We start from the raw sequence: 23,760 nt of genomic DNA, 5'->3' as shown, positions 1-23,760 counted from the left end.
GTGCGAGTCACCGTAACAACCTCGCGATCCTGTGCAGAAAAAAAAGCCACGGAGAAAAGACTGCGTCCTCGCCGTTCGCGCTTTAAATCGCGACGTTTCGCGAATGAAAGGAAACTAGAGAATCGTGGAACGCTCGAGTATTACATAAGCTCCGATTTTCCTGGAGAGTTGAAGAAACCGATCGAGCAAGAGGCTCGCGAGACAGAAGTGGAGTACATAGCTGGCGTTGATCGTCTCGATCGCACTCGGTGATCGAGAGGCTCGCCGCGTATTGCGAAACGACGAGCAATTCGGAAACTTTGGGCAATATTTAATAACGTCGGCCGGACACGGATCAACCGCTGAAGAGTCGCCAGAAAGCCGCGTTATTTTCGGATCGGTTCGCGACATTGCAGCCATCCGGCGGCCGCGTAGATGCGCCGGATTGCATACGCGGGAACGTTGCACCAACCTCGTGGACGCGGCGGGGACACCGTTTCTGGAAAACGAGAACCCTGGGCTCGCCCGCGTGTCAATAATCAATATTTTCTGCGACGTTCGATTAGCTCGGAGTCCTTCGAACTGCAACTTTCGACGCGCAACTGCTCCCGGGTGTATTTGAACGCTTACTATTACACGTGTTTCGCAAGTGAAACGTCCGTGTCGGGGGAACTTACAAATTGAATTTTGAAAGTGCTACTCACGTTTAGTGCTGATTATCGAAACTCCGCGAGAGAATCAAATTTTCCCCCGACAATATTGCCGAGACGGTAGAGGATCGCCTGAATATTTCAGGGAGCGTGCGTTCATTATGTAATTACTGCTTCGAGATGCTATCGCGATGCTGGAAACAGACTGTACGTACACGCCCGTTCATAGATGTGGGAGAATTTCCTTAATTAAGACGGTTATCTCGACAAAAATAAAAGTGGTGAATCCATTCGTGAATGTTATTAATATGCATTAGTATGCATTTGTGATAAAAATGGGTAATTCAAATTTAAAACCATGAAAATATTGAAAGAATTTAAGGACATCTGCCATGCTACTTTCAACTAACTTGAATTACTAAAGAAAGGAAGAAACTTTTATCTGACTCCTTCCTGTAATAATCGTCGAAGATAATTTTTATTTTGCACAAAGATCCGCCGTCTAGTTATTAGAACTCTCGTATTTACTTTGTACTGTATTAGATGAACGGTACAGTTGCATAAAAGTAAGATTATGACCAACGATTCGCTTTACAAAATAGAATTTGCTGACATACGTCGTTTTATAGCATCAATACTCATTGTGTATCACTTATTCGTTAAAAGTGGTAAGTATCCACATATACTTACATACGGAACTGTATATGTCTATAGCAAGGAAGATAAGTCTAAAGATTAAACAACAATTGCATGTTACAATGTTCAGTTGATTTTACGAATTTGTTGCATATTTCGCCTGTTGAAGCACGGTACGACGAAGCGTGTAAATAGACCTAATGAAACTCTTTTATGCTCTTCAGAACGCGATGAAAGCCCTAATACCAGAAACGATAAATGTTTCATCATAGATTGCGTAAAATAATCGATAAAAATCTACGCCCGTGGATTAAACCTATTTTACGATTCGCAAAGGTAAATGAAGTTTTAAACGTTGATTAATAGTTGTTCAAGGACTGAAGATTGAACGAAAGCCTAATGGAGTGCAGAGTGATGGTAAGCTACGGCATATACCCAGGGCTTTCGCGTGTACCTGCAAGTTGGAATGATGAAGGACGAACGGACTACCAGGTCCAGGTAAATAAGATAAATCGCACGCGTCGCTACTCTCTGGATCCTCTTATTATGGCGTAGCTGACCCCTGGTGTGCGCAACAAAGCACGGTAACAGAGCACGGCACAGCTACTTTGTCATATTATGCAAATTATGGGCTTTTTATTCGAGTTATCTCGAACTGACACACGACAAGCTCCAAACAAAGACATGTTAGGAATAATTTGTGCTTGAAAGGTAAGCTCGGCGTTGCTAAATAATGCAGAGTCTCTAATGGCTGGCTACAGTCGCTTCTGGGGTATAAAAAACCCATCTTGGAGGTCGGGACTATAGTTACTTACGGAATTACAATGAGCTATCGACGGTCGGTTTCCATGGAAAAAATTGAAAAATTAATCGAACTTAAAAGAATATACAGAATAGAAGATACGAAACATAAAACAACGATCTTCGTGTTAAGGTACAAGATGCGCGCTGCATTTTCATATATATTTACATGCAGCTACCTTAATCCTACTGCATTCTTGAGGTCTTCCTCAATCCAATGTATTTTCGATTATTCAACACTGTTAATCTTGTTGACCCATTCACGGTTTTAACTTCGCAACGACGATTTCATCCTCGCGAAAAATATACGATGGAGTTATCAAGATAAATCTACGTAAATCTTCACTTTGAAAATTGATGTAACAGTGTGCAAAGAATGAATGCTACGAAGAGTTCGGACATCCCTAAAAGAACACGAACAATTTTCAATTATAATGCCTGAGCACCTTAATGAGTCTAAACCAGAGATTCCGAACGTGAATGCTGAGGAAACTTACAAGAAACTTTTCCAGAAGTCATCCGACTTCCCCGTTCTGAAATCTACTAATTGCATAGCTTCACTTCAAGTTTCCGATAACAAAGACCGTTTATCAAAAGAGTATATCGAAGAAAGAATTACAGAAACGTGGCATGCTTTAAAAATACTTCCAAAGCTTTCCATGGTATCAATTGATTGCAAATTGATCTCCAGGTCTGGTTTAGCCGTACACACATTTACGACAAGAATGAGTATCATGTAAGACAACAGTAAGCTGAGAAACATTTAACAATGATTAAACAAAATACTCCTATTCTCTGCAACGAATGCTCACTATTTTTATTTTGTACGAAAATCCGTAGTGGTATTAATTGAATGGTTTAGAATCACAATGGTGTAAAGTCATATCTTTGAAAATGTTGACTTTTGTTTTCAAATGGAATCTATACATGTCAAAATGTTAAAAATACAAGTGAAATAAATAATAAAAAGTTACTACAAATTAACTTAACTCCAAATTATCTTAATAATAAATTTGTTTCGTAAAAAAATAAAACACATGTTAGTAAACAATAAGACCAACCCACTCAAGTGACTATGAATTGCAAAGTAGGCTCTGCTGGTCGAAATTTGGCTATTTTCACCTACAACGGAGGTCGCCGAGGCAGAAAGGACTGGTAAATCATATTCTGTGTGCCTCGGTGATTTCGATCCGCGGTTTCCCCAGGCGGTGGTGTTTTTTCTCGGTTGTCCGTTAACCAGATTAGCAGAGCCCATCAGCAGGACAAGCCTGTACTTTGAGCGGACAGGTTCGCGTAGGGTTGGCGCGCCCACCTCTCGATTTCTGGGTCAGGTCGGCAAGGGTGTGGTGAATGCCTCGAGAGCGTGCCGATCGGCCGGATGATTTATCGAGACGACGAGGCTGCTGCAATCTTATTAGACGACGACGGAGACCTTCGCGGCTGATCGCCCGTTGGTCCGTTTTCCGCGGAAAGGTGCGGCTTTTTTTCTGCCGAGAACGACTCGTCCTTCGGCCGAAACCAGCCCGAGTCCTTCCCGAGACGATCGATTCGCGAGAATTATGAACGCCGTTCGGCCGACAGCAGCTACTTTCCCGAGAATCGAACGGACTTAAGCTATCTGGAGGGGCTGCTATTGGCCTGATTTATTTATTTATTCGCCTGATTGCCGGCTAATTACGTGCGAATGCGATACGTATCTTCGCAGGATTAACGGATCGGCGATCTTCGAGCTGCTGCAACTTCGTCGAAAGTGATCGTATGGTGGTTTAATTGGACTCGTTTTCAACGGCGGAATCTCTACTTTGCATACTACTTAATTGGCATTCTTCGGAACCCGCTTCGAATCAATATAACAGAAGGACAAATTAAAAGATCGTTAGATATTTACTAATAATAATCAATCTTCAGAATATATATTGCAACTTGATACAAAAAAATCGTAAGATAGTCCAATTAGACTTGTTTTGAAGAATAAAGTGTCTACTTTTCACACCTCTTAATTTGCTTTCTCAAAAATCCTTTTGAACGAATATAGCAGATGCACAAATTAAAGGATCGTTAGATTTTTACCAAAAAATTATCAATCTTCAAAATATTGTAACTTTGTAAAAAAAGAGATCGTAGGATTGTCTAATTTGGCTCTTTTTAGAGGGCAAATTATCTCCTTGCGCAAACCTGAATTCATTTCTTTCGAAAACCGCTGTATATGAAACAACTCCGAATTCGAACATCCCCTGTAAAAATGATGTACGAATTTTTATGACCTTATTGTTGTACTTCGAATGAAAAATTACTCTATATTTTAGTACAACGGGTATCTCAAAATAGAAAAAAAATTCGCCATTTTAAATCAGCCAAAACGATTCTACTAAAGATAACGAGCATCTTGGAGAACATCCTGGATTATTTTATAATATAATCCCCATTAAGATTAATTCGTTCAAATATCGTGAACTTCTTGAGATTATTCTCTTGAAGGGAACGAGAGCATCTCGGAACATCCTCAATTATTTGAAACTATAATTTCTATTAGGGTCGGTTCGACGAATCGATAGGTATTCTGCCAATAGCTAAGCTTTCGCTGTCCGTTCGAAGGGAGCCATTTAAGTTACGGACTTTCTCATCTGAAATGGGTAGAGGCACGACACCTTCGCCGATTTCGTTCCGGATCGGACGGAAAACCTTGCATCGAACCGTATCACTGGTCGCTGCTACAAGACTTCTTGCTCGAGCACGACTAATCTTGTAGAAAAGCTTAGCGGATTGTTCGGGGAAATCGTAGGAGATAGAATCAGGTCAACAGCGAAAACGAAAACACCGGTTCTCAGAAAGCTATTTATTCGAATGCTGTGTCTCGCTGCCTCTCTCTCTCTCTCTCTCTCTCTCTCTCTCTATCTATCTATCTATCTATCTATCTATCTCTCTCTCTCTATCTATCTCTATCTCTCTCTCTCTCTCTCTCTCTCTCTCTCTCTCTCTCTCTCTCTCTCTCTCTCTCTCTATCTCACTCTCCCGTCTCAGGATAAACCTATGCCTATTACTATGATATTCCTAATGGTTGCATAATAGCAACTTCACCGTTTCGCTAAAACATACAGCGTCAAGCATAATCGCGGCATTGTCTGGCTCGAGGGTCAACATACTCCGCGACTACACCGAACTGCCACCAACTTTTTCGCAGCAAACATTTTACTGTTCATGACTTCGCAGTCTCCTGACAATTCTCCAGAAATTCGTCAGACAGCTACTGTTGTCTCGCATGCGATATTAGGTTGTGCCAAAAGTTCTCCTCGTGGTGAACATGCTAGTCATCGTAAACGTGCTTACAAAGTGCAGAGTTCTTTTTTTTTTAATATTTTGATACTTCGTTGGTTGAACTTTTAATGATTCGACTGTATTATCTGCCTGTTTAACCCTCGGACAAAGGACCGTTTTAACAATTATACAATTAACGATTAATTCTAATAACTCAACATATTTCAAACACATTTCTCAAAGTTCTTCTTGCAGATTTATTTTGCTTTCTGTTGTTCCTAGTGTAACAGCAGTTTATTTAATCTCCGTAAATTGAGTAATTAGGAGACGATTGTTGCAATCTGTTTGAAAAGTATGTCTGTGACTGTTACAATATAGAATTAAGTTGTAATGAAATGACCGTTTTATTCTTTTGATTTTTTGATTTTATTAACATTTGACGACGATATTTTGACGACAACACAAAATGTTGCCATTTCTTCGTGACGAGTACAGTCGTCAAAGACATCTGTTTAAAAGTACACCGACTCGAAATGGCCCGATAATAATAGGAAGTAGAAATATACAAAAATAAGATGTGTTGTTAAAAGTTTTCGTGTAGATATCAGTGACAAAAATAAAAGTTACTTTCGGACTATAATTATGCACTCCGCTGTATTTCCTCCGGAATAACAGTTCCTTCCAATTTCCATTACGGCGAACCGTCGATGGATTATTCAGCAGGTAGAACGCGGGCAGTTTGAAAAATTCATTCCCCATCTCGAAAATTCGCTTTTCCGTGAGTTTACGACTAGACCAGCGAATGCATCGTTCGCTGCGAGACCAAAAACGTCTCGCGAGCTGGAACAGATCCCGGTGACCATACGTGAGGGAAAAAACGAACACGGAAATAAGGCCTGCGTGTGTGGGAAGAGGCTAGGTGTGAGACAGGTTGCCGGGACGAGGGAAGAACGGGCGAGGAAGCGAGAGAGAAATAGAGAAATAGGGAGGAACAGAGAGAGAAATAGGGAGAGTTGAGAGAAGCGAAGGAAGCGAGAGGTCTGGGCCACATAAACGCCGCACCGGTGAGAGTGAATGGATCGATGAAACCGTCTCGACGCACCGGGCGCCATCGCCAAAACAGCGTCTCGTGGGCCAAAATGTCAGCGTTCATCGATCTTTGGGATTAACGCCGCGATTTGCCAAACTACCGGCGTCGTGGGACGCGACGTAGCTTCGTTACAATATTCACCGAATAATCTCGGGACGCCGTCAGACAGCGGAACGAGAAAGGACGGGATAAATAGCCCTGAGCTCAACCACCCTCGTGCAACTTTTCATTCAACTTAGAGCTTTATTCTGCAACTAGATTCATGACGTGTATGGCACTATATTTATTGCTGGACTGCGGATTTTTATACAGAATAAGAATTGTCTGCGTCGATTGCAAGAAATTACGAAGTTTATTCATGCTTTAATCATTTTGACAAATTAAAAATAATACATTGCCATTTTTTTAATTCTTTTAATCTTTAACTAGAAGTGTCCAATCTTGTCATAAATGCATAAATTTTGCAGTCTAGTTATTACCAATAACGTTGACGATCTTTCCAAAATTTGAACTCATATTGGTGACAAATAAAAATCAATGTACAGGCATATTCTGGTGTATGGGTGCAATTTTTAGGTCTATCTCGGGACTTTAACTATTTTACATTGGTAATCTGCATGTAGTTTTATCATGACTTGACATAGAACACATCTTTTCTAGCTGAAAACATTTTAACACGTTAGCTATCAGCGAATTTCTACCACGATTTTGTATTTTATGTGAAGAATATCAAATCAATTTCGTGAATATAATTATTTAAAATTGTAACACATAGCATGATATTTAGAGGATTTATGGCTTCTCATATTTCTTTCTCATATTTTATAAGAGGATACGATGCATTTAATACGATAAATACAATAAATATAACTATGTACGCTGGTAGCGAACGTGTTAAATTTTCCCAATTTATTGTAAAAGTAATTACTAAATTGTGGTACTTTATTTATAGCATTATAAATGCCTTGATTCCTCGATGATCGTGAAGGAAATTCATTTTTCATTCATTTTCAATTCATTCATTTTTTAGACAATTAGAAACAATGTTAGAAATTATTTCATACACTAACTGGGAACAAAATATCAATGGACCGTTTACCTATGATTAGATTAACACATTTTTCTAGCACCTTTTATTTACGACTCCATTGTACCAGTAATATTTGCCAAAAAAATCGTACCAATTTTAGATCAACTTCATTCAATTGGCAGTCACCTGGTAGAAACGCGTACTTCCGTCATTTAATGAACACAAATTACTATTATTTAAAAATTAAATACGCGCAGCGCTCCTATGATTTCGTTATTCTCCAATCACTTTTTCGCTACCACGAAGCATCGACTTTCGAGAACGAGAAGCAACGTGCCAGTCAGCGAGATAAGATTCCGATTACGAAAAAAGTCCGTGGGATCAACAAGGGCAAACAGAAATCTGCTGACCGCAGCTGCGAACTTAACACTTCGCTGACTATTTACCGATCTTTAAGCACGCTCTTTCGCGAACAAACGTCGAGAGCCATTGACTCGATGGCATGTCTTCGGTGTTAAATAATAATCGCAGCAAAAGCCGGGCCGTGCCGTGCCGGAACGAAGACCTTAAAAGTCGGGCCCTGCCAGTTGCCGCGATTATGAACCATGCCCGCTGCCAATTTATCTGGGGTAGCGATCAAGACGTTCTGTCCACGGGGTTGTCGACCCAGTCGAATGTGAGCAGGTTTTCTAATCGCTCTGTTGCGTGTACAGGTTTGTCTAATGACCTGGCTGAAACAATACGCACTCGGAGATCATGCTCCCTCTCGGGCTTTCGAACTGCCCTATCAATTTTTAGGATCAAACCATGAAGTTTAATCGTTTCAGATGTCGTTATTTTTCCTTCGAGTGGCAGAAATTGCTATGTACTTATCGGTAGGCGTCGGATCTTTATGCAGAATAAAATTCGTATGGATGAAATTTTGTGACAAATAATGGACTGCGGATTTTATGCATTTAGGAGAAAAATGGGCAAATGTTACATCAAACAGTGGAAACATTAAAACTTATTGGACTAATTGAAGATTGAATGAAGAGTCTTTATGCAGTTTACCCATTACAATAGTTGAAATTAATTTTTATTTCGCGTAAAGATCCACGCTCTAGTAATAAATGCATAAAATTCACAATCTAATCGTAACAAACAGAAGTTAAGCGAAAATACATTTCTTCTGTTGTTGATTACAACAGATGAATGGAAATGCTACGATATTCTATAATTCTTTAAAAGTCTCTAAAGCTTGATATTTCACCTAATCATTTGTATCATTGATGCAATAAACTCGCTACTCGTTTATGAATACTTTCTCAAAATTTTGCGAGCCTTCTAATTAGCCTTCATTTGAATAGCCAATGACTCAAGTTGATTTTTAAGGAACGAAAAATTGAAATAGATCCAGAGACGATCAAATTTGCTCAAAAAGATTATTTCCCCAATAAACGACCTGGAATCGCGCGGCTAGAAACGACCTCTTTTCCGCGACCTGTCCTCGCATAATGGGAGTATGCAAAACGGCTTCTGAGTTAACTATTCATAGAATCGTCCCGACGAAAGGGAAATAAGTAGGTAGCTATTGATCCACGGTTATGCACTATAAATCCATTGTAATACCTGCATTACGACACCCGGTTACGCGATAACAGACTGCTCGGAAACTATCAACAAGATCGCGGACACCGTTCCCCGAATGTTTCTGAGAAACGTGATACAGACATCGAATTCGCAGCGAGCTGATTAAAGTCGATCGAGGAATTTCGGAGTGTAGCGCGAACAAAAGGAAACTCCGGGGCTTCGGAGAAAATGAAAATCTGATGGTCTCTCGGTGATCAGCCGTGATTCAGAGTGTCGGCGCCGCACGCATGCAAAATAGCGCGGATCGGCGGCGACTCTCTTTGATGTAGAAAGTCGGTGGGAACTCGAGCGAAGCCGTTCACTTTCCCGATTTCTAGCCATTCTCATCTTCTCGTTGCGCGGAACGCGTGAATTATCGGCTCGTTTCCCGCAGTATTCGTTATCCCGCGATTTCGCATTGGAGAATCTCGCTGGAAAGCGAAAGCGGACTTCGAAATTACTTGCCCGATGGCTCGAAGAAAAATGAAAAAGTACGCTCGACGAGGGCTACAGTTTTCCGATAGTTTCTGAAGCCTGGTCGAGAAGAAGTTCAATATTGTAATAAGTTATTGACCTAAACTGAAAAGCAAAGGCTCCTGGCTGGCCGATCAACGTCCGAAATTAAATCTGTTGATACCTATACGCAGATTTCCGAAAGAAGTCGTATCGGTGAATCCACAAGATCATCGAAGCATACACAGACATTTTGTCGAGGAATGAAAATTTTCTCTCTACAGCGTATTCGCTTGAAAACTTGAAATCTAAATGTCTCGAAAACATCACATTTGCGGGAAAAATGATCAATACAAAGATTACTAGATTTTAAAGAAAAAATACAACTATCACATTTTTTGTTGATCGATTTGAAAACTATTTGGAAGGTAACTTTGTTTGTTTAAATGGAAACCTATATTTTTACTTATTGACTTTTATTCTACGTGAGAACAGAATGATTAACCCTCGGCCAGCGGACGCAGGGTCATTCTGACCCAGAGTATCTAATTCTTTGGTCAGTTAATTACTCAATTTTCGGTAATTAAATCAAATAAATTGCTGCTACATTAGGAACAACGGGAAAGCTAATAAGTCTGCAAGAAGTATCTACCTTCAAAAATGTGTTCTGAAAAATTACCGAATAAAGCTCCGAATTGTTATAAGCGTTATCAATAGTACAGTTGAGAAAATGCTAAATATCAACAAGCAAAGAATAGAATTTTATTTCGATTGAAAGAAATGAATAATAGCATACTTAAGAAATTGTGTTCAAAATCTTCATTGCGAGTCCGACTAAATAGAGCTATTGCAAAAGCGAGCGGTTAATCTAGAAATTCTCTAGCACTAATTTTAGAAACATAAACAATAATAGATGCATCTCTCAAAGAGTCAGCATGAAATAAGTACCCATGAAGTTAATACTTTGTCATGCATCGTATACTTTTTCTAGAAAGCAAAGTAAACTGCATCGATTTCCAGAGCAAACTACAAAAGTCCAACTGCTACGACCTACATACATAGCTCTTGCCGTAGAATGCGTACAAACAAATAAACTATGGTGTTGGTATAATAACACAGTTACATCCTCATAATTTATACGATAAATGAACCGTTGAAAGCAGAAACGGTGTAAGTAAAAAAAGTGGATTTGTGGATAAAGAAGGATAAATTAAAAGTTCTGTAAAATGCAATGACATAGAAAGCTTTTATAATTTTTTAGCCAACTTTTATAAGCCAACTTTCAAGCTTCAATTAAAAAATAAAATAAAAAATAATCATCTAAAACATGAAATTAAATATATGATTTAAGAATAGTAAAGCAACCTAAAAAAAAATTGACTTACACCACTTTTACTTTAAACGGCTCAAATATCGTTACACATTGATTGTCTTAGACCAATTTACACATGCAACGTGTTTGAATAATGAAGGATTCAGAAGAGGCACGTCTCCAATTTCTAGAAAGCTTGGAAAGTATCGGAGGGTGCTTAAGAATGCACGCGACCGATAGAAAAGAAAGCCCGAGAAGATATTTAAGGGGACAGAACCATAGAGGATGCGCCGCGCGAAGAACAAAGCTGCGATTGCCGAGGAGTTCCTCCTCCTCGTACGATGACATAATCGATGACTGCGTGTGCATGCAAATCACCGTTGTTCTCGGCTGATGCTCTGCCCACAGCGTCCATGCCCCGATGTTTGCGAATCGGCCGTATGATTAATGCCATGCGCGATTATTGCAAAACCGGGGAAACAATTACGTCGAAGACGCGTAACAGCGACGAGTGCATGAACGGAATGATGCAACGTCTGCGATCTGACTACCATAGGGAACCCTAAGCGCGGAAGGATCAAGCTGTTACATGGTCTTTTCCTCGCTCGAACGGATTTTTCAAGCCCGTCCCCTATCCACTTAGTGGATCAAAAGTGACTCGCTGGCAACCAGGTGACTCGTTACGCGGAACTGCAACGAAAGTACAAATTGCATCGAGCTCCATGCGCTCCAAACGCACACTGTCCAGAAGTATTCAAACAGTTCTTTTGTCACATACTCTGTTGTTTCGCAAATAAGAAACAAGCAAGTTGTGATACCATTGAACCGCATGAGCAATGTTTATCAACGGAGTTTGTCGATCAAAGAAGAGACCCGAGCTGCTTAGCTAGGTAAGAAGCCTATTAACGGGCTCTTTAATCACTCTGTTGTATCTAGAAGAAGCTTAACAAGTGAAATTGTTAAGCTTAACTCTGTCCGAGAATACCGTCGTCGTCGCTATTGTGCAATTTTTTTAAAATTTCTCGACTATTAATCTTCGATTTATAAATCATCCAAAATCGGAAGAACTACACAAGAAAAGATCACGCAGAAATATTCAATAAATTAGACACTTATACAACAGACTATAAAAACGACATTAACACTTAATCGGTATAATGATATTCACAAAGATGACTGGTACACCGGGATCGTGATAAATCCCAAGTAAAAATTTTAAGAACAATTTGTTAATCTGTTTTCAGATAAACGCTTCCAGATAAACGTCCTTTTTAAATTTTAATCTTTAACTGTATTTGGTACAATAGTAATCATAATCCTAATACGTGGGAAGTGACGCAAGATAATTAATGAAGTTCAGTCTGCAACATTCGTGTGGAAAAGAGAGATCTATCAAATCTTGAAAATTATTGACATCGATAAAGACACGATTCGAAGAGTTAAGTCGACCATTCAATGATGTTTTATTCTTAGCCGGTGCATAAATTAATAAAAACCTATAACATCGAACTTTTACTACGGAACGGGGTCGCTGATGACCCCTGTACACCAGTTAAGGGTGAAATTTATTACAAAATAAACGACGGTGTTGCAACAGCATTGAACGCAGTTCATCTGAATTGATGAACGCCAGTGTAGTGGGTCTTGGCGAACACGTCCGCCCATTGCAGGCCGTTTCTACTTATCGCAATCGCGAGTGCAGTCGCGCGTCGCATCGGATAAATTATTAAAATCGAGTTGCCCGGGAGCCGCGCCTCGGGCGAGAAAACGTTATTCCGTGCATATATGATGCATTTTTCCGCACGGAATCTGCTGGCGACCGCTTTTGCGATCATTACAAGGCGTAGAAATTGCATGCGCACGAGAGGAGAGAACAAGAAGTAACGAGGACGAAGCTCCTGTACGCGGTAGGGATATTAAATATTAATTAAACAGTGCGTCGGATGGAATTCCTTTCGCGACAAGGACTCCGCTCGGGAATCAAATTGCAGCGATCTTTCCGCTTGCCGGCTCAGAAAATTGTTTCGTGGCGAGGGAAGAGTGCGCGCACGGAATCTTCCGTGATAAGAAATCGTGATGGATCTCGATCGTAACGGGCCGATCCGACTCGCGACAGGCTGACCTAAAAATTAGCAAACAATTTCGCGAAAGCGGCGAGGCACGTTCCAGGCAAAACCGCGCTTGCAACTACGTCTTGAGAGGCTGGCTCAGCGTTTTCGCGGCTCGAGTGTCCGCTCGACGCTTTCAGCAGCCCACAGAGTATAGAGAGCCTCGCTACGAGAGAGAAAAGAAAGGAAAAAGAGAGAAAGAAAGAAAGAGAAAGAGAGGGGAGAGGGGGAGAGAGAGAAAGAGAGAGAGGAAGAGAGAGAGAGAGGGCAGATTCGTCGTCGTCTGCCCGATTTCGGGACACTTGCCTGTAATTGAGTCGAGACGGCGAGCTTTGAACGCGAGTGTAAACCTGTGACACTCTCGAAACCGGCAGCGTTTACATTCGATTGAAGCATCAAGGTCTGCCGGCTAATAATTACCAGGAAACATCGAAGTCGGGTTCGTTTACCATTGCAGAATTACTGTCCCGTTAAGGTAAAGAGACGCGAATTCGCCCTTAGATCCGGGCGACGTGTGCTAATTGGCAACAACAGAGAAAGTTAATTATCCGGGTGCGACGAAAAATTTGTCCCAAGCTACAGTGCAAGCTCATTCAAAAGTGCTTGTGATGGTACCTTGCAAAATTGTTCGAAAGTATCAATAGACGATGTTTATGCATATTGCATAGTGGAAAATGAATGTAATATAAATATGGACAAGATGAGCAGTGATGATTATATCCAAATGCATTCATTATTTATTTTATTCCGGATTGACCATTATTCGAGTTGTTTCGAATAAATATTTATCTAAGATAATTATCCGACGAAAGTTTTTTTGGTCGAATATTTTATTCGAATAACGATTATTCATTATTCGTCGTAAACTATTCTATTTATTTATTCGAATAAATTATTCGCATAATTCTTTATTCGTACAGAGATTGTAAAATTATTCGAATAATAATGCGAATATTTGTTGTCTCTTGAATTTCAATTACAACTACTTTATAGTCTTATCAAATTCACTGCAAGCCTTATGGAAGCAATATGGAAGAAATGAATCGATGAACTATGAAAAAACACTAATATTTTGTATGAATACTTATTCGAATAAAATCTTATTCGGATAAAGTATCTAGATAAATTTTCATTCGATACTGCCGAATAAAATTTTATTCGTTAATCTCTATCTCTTATCCATTATCTGAATAAAATTCTGTTCAACCTCGATTTTAGTGTTGAATATGATAATGATTTGAAAGGATTTCCGTTTCCTCCACTAAGATTTTTGTTGATCTTTGGAAAGAACCGTGCAAAATACTTTGTACTAAATCCAACAAAAGCTGTAGAAGCCAGAGACATATTTATTTCCCTACGATTTTTCATTTCTTTTAAGATTAAGGTATCGATAATTTTCCCGATGTTCAGAATGATTAAATAAAAAGGAAAATGATAAAATTATAGGAAGAGACACAAAAGAAGAGATAACTTCGAAAAGGCGAAGGTCGTACGGAGAGACAAATAGAAGGCAAAGGAAGTGCTGTAAACCAAGTCCATTGCTTGGCCTTGAACCTAGAGATAAAATCTCAACTATGCGTCTACCGATAGGGGATGTTCAATCATGAATTGTCTAACATCGAACGAACCACTTTCGCGAGGACAACGATCGTCCTCGATTAGATCGACGGATCGAGAATCGACGATTCTTCAACCTCTGCTTCTGCAGCATGCAGATCGAGGAAGAGAAACGCGTCGGATTCTGTTCGAAACGACCGAGATAGTAACGACAAATAAATCCTCGGTTAATCATGCAAGTTTTAAGGAGTAAGAGCGAGCGATAAGCGTGCACAAAGCACGGAGAGCATCGCGCAGAGCTTCGGGCAGCGGAAGAGCACGCGAATCTGGGACAGTTTGATCGATAATAGCGTAAACCTGGCCGCGGCGAGTCCAGGAACGAACGCCGGCAGCCTAATTGGATCCTCCTTAAATAAGTATTTCAATTTGTCCGCAACGCGTCAGCCGCGCGAAATTCTGCGCGCGGGAATCGGCCGTTTCGATCAGCGTAGCGTTTAACGATCCTCGGTCAGACCTCGGCCGTTTAATCGGCTTCAAAATTGGTTTCCGGTGAGCTCATAAAAATATTCCCATCGTCCGTTGGCATCGGCCCCGGGCGGCTGTAAAAGGCGTCGTCCGTCGCGACGCCAATCCCGGGATTCGACGATCCCGGAACGATGACGGTTTTACGGGCGTCGAAAGCCGAGAAATCCGCGCGAAGAAGATTACGCTCTTCCTCGCTCTCTCGCACGCGAAAAAGGCCGCGGGCTTCTTCTCCCCCGTTCAACCGGCCTTTATTCAGATTTCGCGACCTACTCGTTCAAGGTCGCGCGTCGTCTGCAGCATTCATAGTGATGCACCGGCGTGCATTCTGCGCCGACGAGAATCGATAAACCACGGCAAAGGGATTTAAAGCCTCTGCGCCCGCCCGCGAAATTTTCGCCAGCCAGCTCTCTCTCTCTCTCTCTCTCTCTCTCTCTCTCTCTCTCTCTCTCTCTCTCCTCTTTTTTTCGTGCCCTTCGTGGATCAGGGTGCATCTCCTGGTCGATGCAGTTTAGCGTGCTCTACAGAAATGCGCCGAGCCGTTTACGGCTGAAATCTGTCCAGTTTGAAAACATTTCAATGTAATTGAGTGCCGTCACGCGATATTCAAATCGAAATATCTCCGGAATTAATGGGTTTTAGATGAAAGGGGCTTTCTTTGCGGGGAATGCAAATCTGCATCAGACGATGCATTCGAAAATACGCGGTTCCAGCTGGATCTGTGCGTTCCATTGGATCAATTCTACGAACACGAATCGTGTACGATGCCGTCGGTTTTTTGAAGAAATGTTCTTGCTGTGCCGATAACAGAATTGCAAATGCATTGGCGAGCAAAAAGGTTCAGCTGAAAACGTGAGTACATAGAAATATAGTATCGTGGATGCGAAAATAAATATGATAACGAAGTGTAAATTCAATAGCGCAACTGGTTGTAGCAATTTCTTTATCGATTAGCGAACGATCGCGAGACCGAAAAACTCCGGCAGTCGTCGTGCCTATATCGAAAAAGATTTTCAAGAACTCCAACGTCGATATCGCGTCGACTGGCAAATTAAATTAGGACTGTAATTATCTTATACAATCTAGAGATATGAAATATCAACCAACAATATATGGATCTTAAAATTCGATGAATGGAATAATCAATCAAGCTAACTCTGTGCCCGCAAAAACATATATTAATTAAACAATCCTTAAGAAGTATGGAACTATCGTTGCAGCATATTGTAGAATAATTATTTTTACTAACCTTTATAATTTTTATTTTGTTTTCTCTTACACGTTACCTTCCTTCTGTACTAGAGAATTTTTCCCGTGAATAAATGAATAAATGAGTAAATCTCGACGTCTAAACACTTGTTTCCCCCAGGGAAACGATTACTTTATCTCGGATTCGCATACTCACGATCGACCACTGTTCACATCTGTATACCAATAAAAATTATAACAAGAATTGAGAAATTAAAAAATTATAAATGTCTAAACCTTCTCGCTACAGTATAATCCTTTCTATAAATACATGGAAATGCGACCCTGTCGAATCTCGGTTCAATATCGCTTGCATAATGCGCAAGAAGAGATAATGCAATCACCAGGAGTAAATTATGCAATGTAAATGGAGAAACAAACTTACGCTATCGTACTACTTCCTGGAGATAATTATACACACGAAGTACTTTTAAAGCTCCACGTGTACTGTTCCGCTAGAAATCATTTTGTCACCGTGGACAAAAGGAAATGATCCTTCGTCCTCCCGTTGATAGGACATCCGGCCACGTGGCCAGCCTTTAACTGGCTGTGTGTATACATATATGTATAACAAATTGAAAGGGTCACTGTTACGTCATCGCAGACGTGGATACGCAATTGCAAATTGGCTTTATACTGTAAAGAGACGCCTCTCAGCTGGCGTTACACACGGAGAAACCTTACGTCGACCACCCCCCGCTTTAACGTAACCGTAGCTAACCGAACGCGTCGCAATAGAAGAAGTTCACTTTAATAATAAATTATTCGTTACATGGAAAATTAGAAATGGTTCCCTGGTCAACGGGTCAACCATTCCCCATAAAAGCAACTGAATAATTTTTCATCATATCGCAGAGGTTCTCAACTCTTTCGCGATAATGTTTAAAGCTCTAATTAATTTCAAGAAAGCACGGATAAATTTTAAACGCGGACAGCGGGAAACGTTCTTTATGCTGATGCGAACGCTTCTGTGATAGACATAAACCGAGAGCTGTTGTTTTAGTGAATGTCTGGGCACATCACCCCCAACATGTGCGCCAACTGTTATCCGAAAAGCGCCCGCCGAATTCGCAGTTACACGAAATTATACATGGAACCGGAGTGTAGCGATTGCAAACGCGCGAACGCGCCACTTGCGGCTAAATCTGCGACCATTTAGGCAGACTTTAATCACACAAAAAAAGGATCAAATCGATTCACAAAATCGAAGCCGCTCGGTCGCGTCTCAAACTCGAATGTCACCTTAAGCTAAATAATGGTTTCTCAGAAAGCCTGTTCCAAGAAAATACAGTAACAATAAATATTCTAACTGGTTTCATCGTTGTGAAAGTATTACTAATCGATCATTGGTGTTTTCTGCATAAAAATGAGCCTAAACACTGTATAAATCGGATAATGACAACAAGATCGGTTTAGTGTCGAGACGTTTCTCGTTAAACCGTGGAAACCTCTCTGCTGTCCGATTGGTAGAGTGTTTAGACTCATTTATATTGCTTACTAACAACAAACATTTGTAGTTGCTTAATGGCTCTCTCGATTAAGAATAGTTTACTATATTATTACGATTATTGTATTATTACGACTCTACGAAGTGTATTTCAAGAGGATCGTGTAAAAAGATTGTCCGGGGTGAATTCTTCGCACTAAAGCGGATCGTACGGTAGTTATTTTCGGTGTCCGGCACGAGTAACACGTTTCTGTCCGAATAGAAGCAGTCTTCTGGCCAAACCACGTTGTATAGACCTTGACACTTTATTCAAATCGACAGCAATAACAGCCTATCATAAATTTTCTTAAGAGGCTAATTTATAAACTGACAGCAGACGACTCGAATTAATAAGAATTCTTTCGCCGCCGTCACTGTACTTACGTTCTTTTGAGTGTTAATGATTTTAATGAAACCGTTTACCAAAAATGTCACTTTACAGGAATAATATATCAGAGCAGTAACCCACACCACAGTAGGGTTATGTTTCTCGTCGAACGTCAAACGTCAGAGGTACCGAAAAAACTACCCTCGTACTCCATTTTCTTTCGCCATAAATTTACGAAAAAAAGACACGAATTCGTGCAGACGTCTGCGGACGCACGCACGCACGCACATACCGATCCAGAGCACGATACCGATCAATAACATCCGCGCATTAATCACAAGATACGGGATGAAAGTGACAGGTGACATACCGTGGTTGCTGCTCCGCGCGGTTGGAGCTCCTTCGGCGCAGTCCTCCTCGAGTTTTCTAGCGGGTCCTCTCGACACAGGCTGATAGAGCACAACAAACGAGCACACGCGGCACGCACGGATTTCTCCGTTACTGTCAGCACGTTCCCGACGACTGTCTTTTGATTGACACGAGCAACGAAAAACGCAAAGACGAAAACACGAAGCGCGAACCGGCCGACACAGCCAACAACCGCGCCTCTAAAGCTTGCAGCAGCAAACTGGCATCACTCGTTCGTGCGGCAAACTTTCGCGCAAGGGCGCAGCGTGGAATCTGATTGGTTGCAGCTCCAGCGAATAAGCCAATCGCGATCGATCGTTCGCCGAGCGTTGACCCCCCTCCCCACTATACCGTGTCACAACACATTGCTGTGCCATCCCCCACCACGCTTCTGTTGTCATGGAAACAGAGACGCTGAGCAAAATATGCATTCGACGCCATCTATAGTAATTGTCTATTCCTTTCTGTTATATGCCCGTCACTTTCTTATCTCTCAATCCAATCTAAAATCATTTCTGTAATTCTTTCATCTTATATTGCACACACTTTTGGACATCATAATTCTTAAATAATTTCAAAATATACTACAAATGAAATAACGAATATCTAATGTTATTCGAAACATAAATCGAAACCTAGCAATTTGTGGCGAGTAGATAACATAGGATAACATAGGGAACATCCCTATTTCTGGTTTCGGATTCGTTAATTTAAATATAAATATTTTTGTTAATATTTCATAGGAGATTTAATATGAACTTTTGCTTACCTCGCATAACGTGAACTCCAGATGAGAAAAGTATCGCTGATAATGAAACGCATCTCCACGGTCGTTGTATTCGTGATAGTATTTTACGTAGCCGCTGTTGATGACAAATTTTTCGTATAGGCCGAATCGTTTGCGATGGTAACAGGTTTTCCATAAATAGTCCGATAATTGTATCTCGCCATAGTAATTTTGAAAATTATAAACGATGTCCTCCGATTCGTATGGAGAGACAACGTCGTTGAGACACGCGATTAACTTGAGCAGCATTGACATGACAGCTTGTTACCGCTACTTTGTTCTCGCCCATTTTATTATCTTACTTCTACGATACTGGTGCGAAATATTTCATTAATGGGCAATTGAACACTACTTCGATTCTAAAATCTCATAAATTACGAATTTTTTTACAGACGTGTCACGATGCGAACCAATTTTGACGCGAATATTTTGACTCGAAAAAGTAGCGACGATTGATCTATTGGTCGCGGGAAGATCGATATGGCGCGCATTTCAAACGATTGCTCCAGTGCGAAACAAAAATGCGTTGTTTGGCAACAAATACACACGCATTTAATTATCTTCCAAACTTACTCTATTTTCCTATGTATAGAAAAGAACGTTTCGTATAACAAATCTTGATCGCATATTAAACGCTAATAAAGCATAACGATTCAAATATACCGACGAGATCCGAATTTTGTAATTTTTTGTTAAGGAGCATACATCAAAACTTATCAATCAATTGTAATATGTGCTGTTGCTCCGCTTCTCGCCATTCTGGATCTCCAGCATCACCAAGATTTCCAGCATATTCTGACAAAAAAAAGTATTGTGTGTAGTATACTCTTATGAATTATATATATTATACATAAAAAGGCTTCTAAAACAAGGGTTTACCTCTCATGATGTGCCTAATAGTTTTGAGGGAAGCTCTTCTTTGTGCTAAAATACGCGTAACTCTCTGTTTTACTGCAGGCGGACAACCGGTACAAGCTTCTAAAAGTACATAATCTACTAATTGTAAAATGAACAGTCCCCCGTCCAGTCTTCTCAGGTACGATTCCTCTTCATCTTCATCTTCCTGAAAATATTAGGTAATTTTTTTATCTACGAAATATCTGTCTAATTTTTATATCTACAAAATCTGTTGAATCACATACCTTTGTATTTTTTTCAACCTCTTCTACTTTCTCCAAGTATTTGAAATGAAGCTCCATTAATCGATCTACCTTCTCATAATCATTTTCAGTGAATTTACTCAATAATCTCTGTCGTTGTTGACCTTTACAGTTCCTCAACATACTTGCAATAATCGATACTACATGTTCTATAATAAAAAGGAAATGATAAAATTAATTTGGAAATTTATTTTAAAAAATATACGTCCTCTATTTCCATTACCTTCATGTTCTTCTGCAGTGAGCATCTTCTTCCTATTCTTTATCGGTGTTTTCATAAACAAGGGGAATATAGTTCTCAATCCGAGGATATCGACAAATTTACTACAATTATCTCTTCCATCTGGACCATTCATTGCATGATCTAATACCTAATACACAGTGTTAATATGTAGATTATGTTTTGTATTAATTAGTATACAATAATCTGCATAAATAAAAATTTACTTTAAGAGAGCCATTTCTAGACATTTTCTTTTCTCTCAACATTAAGTTCATTAGCTGTAATCCCTCTCCTCTTAAAAATCGGTCTCTGTTCACTGTTGCCATCAAACATGAACACAATACATTGAACAAATTCTCCATCATTTCTTGTTCTTCAGCTGTTTGGGGATCGTGTCTTTTATAATACTAGAAATAATATAAATTAATAAATAATGTAGCAAAAAATAAACAATTATAAAATGAAAACTGTTCAAGTACCGCTAATTGTTGCAGTAAAACATCAATTCCATCAAGTTCACCAAGCAGAAGCCTATTCTCTGGTGTACTTTGTAACAGAATAGACAGAAGTTCACTGGCATAGAGTTTATTAGCATCAAATGGTGCTTTTGCTTTAATTCTACGCAACAGCCACTGCATCAATCCTTGTTTTCCTGCATCAGTACACAGATCAGGTCTGAATTCCAAAAGGTTTTCAAAGATAGCTGAAAAGAGGATACATTAAATTTTCTTCTTAAATTTTAAAAGAGAGTACACTATAATCCAGTTACCTAAAGTATTGTAAACCCCATCACTTTCTTCTTTAACAGTCTCATCCAGTCTCTCAAGATTCTGTACAAGAAGAGCACAAACCTGTTGCTCTAATAATGCATCAATAAGTGTATCGGCTCCCTCTTGACTTTCATGGAGAATGTCTACATCTGTTAACTCTTGCAAGAGATCAACAACACCAACTGCTATGTCTGTATTCTCATGAGATAATAATTCAAGCAAAGAAGGTACAGCACCCAATTCTACCATTAATGGATAAAGATCTGGGTTAGTAGCAACAACATGAAGTTCTTGAAGAGTTTCATGTAGTTCGACCTCAGATTCCATAAATCTGTTTAAATGAATGCAGCATTAATTTCTTAAGCTTACAATTGGTATTTTACACATGTAACATTGGAACTGATATACTTTTCTGGTTGGTCAGGGAACTTCACCCTCATCTCTTGATTTCGTAGAGCTCTTTTCTCAAACAATAACACCATTCTTTTAAGAGTTGCTTCATCCAGAGCTTCTACTTCTGGGGCCTCAGTTTCCACATATTTTAGAATATCCTGCTTCTCTTTCTCCGTCAATTGTGGTTCAACTACATCGTTCGCTGGCGAAGGTAAAGCAGCTCTAATAGGTGTAGGTGGTTCACTACTTCTGACCGGAGTAACTTCAACCTCCCTCGTTTGTCTTTGACGCGGATGATACGGGGTTTTAATGACTCGTTTCGGTTTCTTAGCATTTTCCCATTCATCTTCGTCATCTTCTTCACCTGCCACAGGTCTCTTTGGCGTATTCGGCGGCTGTAAGAAACAACTTTGTAAGGTTAGTTAGGTTACAATCAACTGTTTCAACAACAACAGAGTCTAAGATATATCTAAAACGCAACAACGTACTTTATACGATAGTAATTCTCCGATATCCATTTGTAAAGTTTACTAATTTTCTCCAGTATCAACAACTTATATGTATTTTTTCCAGTTGTTAGTTACGCTTGATATTTTTCATTGTTACAAATAAGACATCACTGAAAATACACTTGTATGTATCACAAATAATCGTCTTTCCTAGAAAGAATGAAATAACAATGCGAAAAATTGTTTAATTATTTATTTAGTTAACTTGAACTTGCTACTAGTTGTTAACTAAGAAAAACTTTCTGTATACACTAAGGAAAACAAAGATGTCAGTAGTTTCTCATTAGTGGAAATAAGAAGTGCGTCTGCTGTCTTATTGAATAGGTTTCAAAAAATATATTTTACAATGTTGCCTTAGTAAGTGATATATGTAGAAACATTTGTTTATCTCCAATGTTTTATAGTCATTTACTTATTCATTGTTTTTACGATTCTAATATTGAGCATACTTTGATAACCACTGTTACAGACACTCGCTCTGATAACTCAGTACACGTCATAACATTCGCGGACATTAGAAGTGAATGGAAAGAATTACTAAACAATATGGAAACACTATATCATCAAACAAATAAATTAGTCCAAGAGACTCAACATCTATTTTCACAACTTGAGAAAAAAACGCCTAACCTGAATATCCACGAAATCGAAAACTCTATAGAGTCGAAAATAAATGTTATCAACAGGTAGTTAACTAATACTTTATGATTTTATCTTTTCCTTTTTCTTTACTTTTATTTTTAATACATTTTTTCATTGCACATGTGTAACGTATCTGCATGTATATGTAACATCTAGCACTGTTCAACGTATTTCTAAACTGTATTTCCGCATGTGTTTATTTTTTTAGTAATTGCGAAAGATTGGATGTGTTATGTCTAAAAGGTCCCATACATCAGAGGCAAAATGCCAAGATGCGAGTTGATCAATTGAAATATGACAGTCGTCACTTGATGGCTGCTTTGAATTCATGGCGTAATAAAATACTTAGACAGCAAAGAGAAGAAGCTGAGAGAGAGGCATTATTGTCTACAACATTTACTGCAAATGATCATGTTGATATTATGATTGATCACAATGTTCAGCATAATAATGGCTTGCGGAATGCACTGCATGGGATGGATGATCTTCTTCAAAGTGGAAGCAGTATTTTAGACAATTTGAGATCACAAAGAATAACATTAAAAGGGGCTCACAAAAGATTAATAGATATTGGAAACGCATTGGGGCTATCAAATACCACAATGAGGCTAATAGAAAAAAGAGCTAGACAAGATGGATTTGTTTTAGTTGGAGGAATGGTTTTTACATGCATCGTCATAGTTTTAGTTATAATGTACCTTGCATAAAAACAATATAACGAAATATTTGCATAGATTGATGTAATTAATAATAATGCAATTGAAATATTTCTCTTGTTGTAATGAACAATTACCTCTTCTGA

The 23,760-nt window shown here is 39.5% G+C and overlaps 3 protein-coding genes across 4 annotated transcripts in view; 1 reads left to right on the top strand and 2 right to left on the bottom strand.

Annotated features, from left to right (window-relative positions):
- LOC117219933 (uncharacterized) overlaps positions 1-18,576 on the bottom strand; it is an 80,840-nt gene extending 62,264 nt beyond the window's left edge. For both annotated transcript variants that reach the window (XM_033469499.2, XM_033469500.2), the window contains exon 1: positions 18,437-18,576. The gene's annotated coding sequence lies outside the window, so the exon portion shown is untranslated. The remainder of the gene's footprint in view (positions 1-18,436) is intronic.
- A 1,236-nt stretch (positions 18,577-19,812) lies between these two features.
- On the bottom strand, positions 19,813-22,436 carry LOC117219934 (beta-catenin-like protein 1). Its single transcript, XM_033469501.2, has 9 exons — positions 22,296-22,436; positions 21,823-22,202; positions 21,414-21,745; positions 21,124-21,347; positions 20,869-21,051; positions 20,645-20,792; positions 20,404-20,570; positions 20,141-20,324; positions 19,813-20,056 (listed from the first exon to the last, which is right to left on the bottom strand). The coding sequence occupies exons 1-9, from the start codon at positions 22,323-22,325 to the stop codon at positions 19,968-19,970; spliced, it is 1,737 nt and encodes a 578-aa protein (XP_033325392.1). The 5' UTR covers positions 22,326-22,436; the 3' UTR covers positions 19,813-19,967.
- Positions 22,437-22,862: 426 nt separating this feature from the next.
- Positions 22,863-23,727, top strand: Membrin (Golgi SNAP receptor complex member 2). The gene is made up of 2 exons (XM_033469503.2): positions 22,863-23,002; positions 23,167-23,727. The coding sequence occupies exons 1-2, from the start codon at positions 22,863-22,865 to the stop codon at positions 23,663-23,665; spliced, it is 639 nt and encodes a 212-aa protein (XP_033325394.1). The 3' UTR covers positions 23,666-23,727.
- The last annotated feature ends 33 nt before the right edge of the window (positions 23,728-23,760 follow it).

Source organism: Megalopta genalis, chromosome 10 (assembly GCF_051020955.1).
Source record: "Megalopta genalis isolate 19385.01 chromosome 10, iyMegGena1_principal, whole genome shotgun sequence".
In the NCBI taxonomy this organism is placed as follows: domain Eukaryota; kingdom Metazoa; phylum Arthropoda; class Insecta; order Hymenoptera; family Halictidae; genus Megalopta; species Megalopta genalis.
Note: the sequence above shows the minus strand (reverse complement) of the source record. Positions and strands in the feature narration are given on the sequence as shown.

Bases quoted from the DNA above. Each gene is read 5' to 3' on its own strand.
- Membrin (XM_033469503.2), top strand. From the start codon at position 22,863: ATGGAAACACTATATCATCAAACAAATAAATTAGTCCAAGAGACTCAA. The intron at 23,003-23,166 runs GTAGTTAACTAA...TTATTTTTTTAG, and splicing joins AAAATAAATGTTATCAACAG to TAATTGCGAAAGATTGGATG.
- LOC117219934 (XM_033469501.2), bottom strand. From the start codon at position 22,325: ATGGATATCGGAGAATTACTATCGTATAAA. The intron at 22,203-22,295 runs GTACGTTGTTGC...TGTTTCTTACAG, and splicing joins GAGAATTACTATCGTATAAA to CCGCCGAATACGCCAAAGAG. The intron at 20,793-20,868 runs GTAAATTTTTAT...ACTGTGTATTAG, and splicing joins CTAGAAATGGCTCTCTTAAA to GTATTAGATCATGCAATGAA.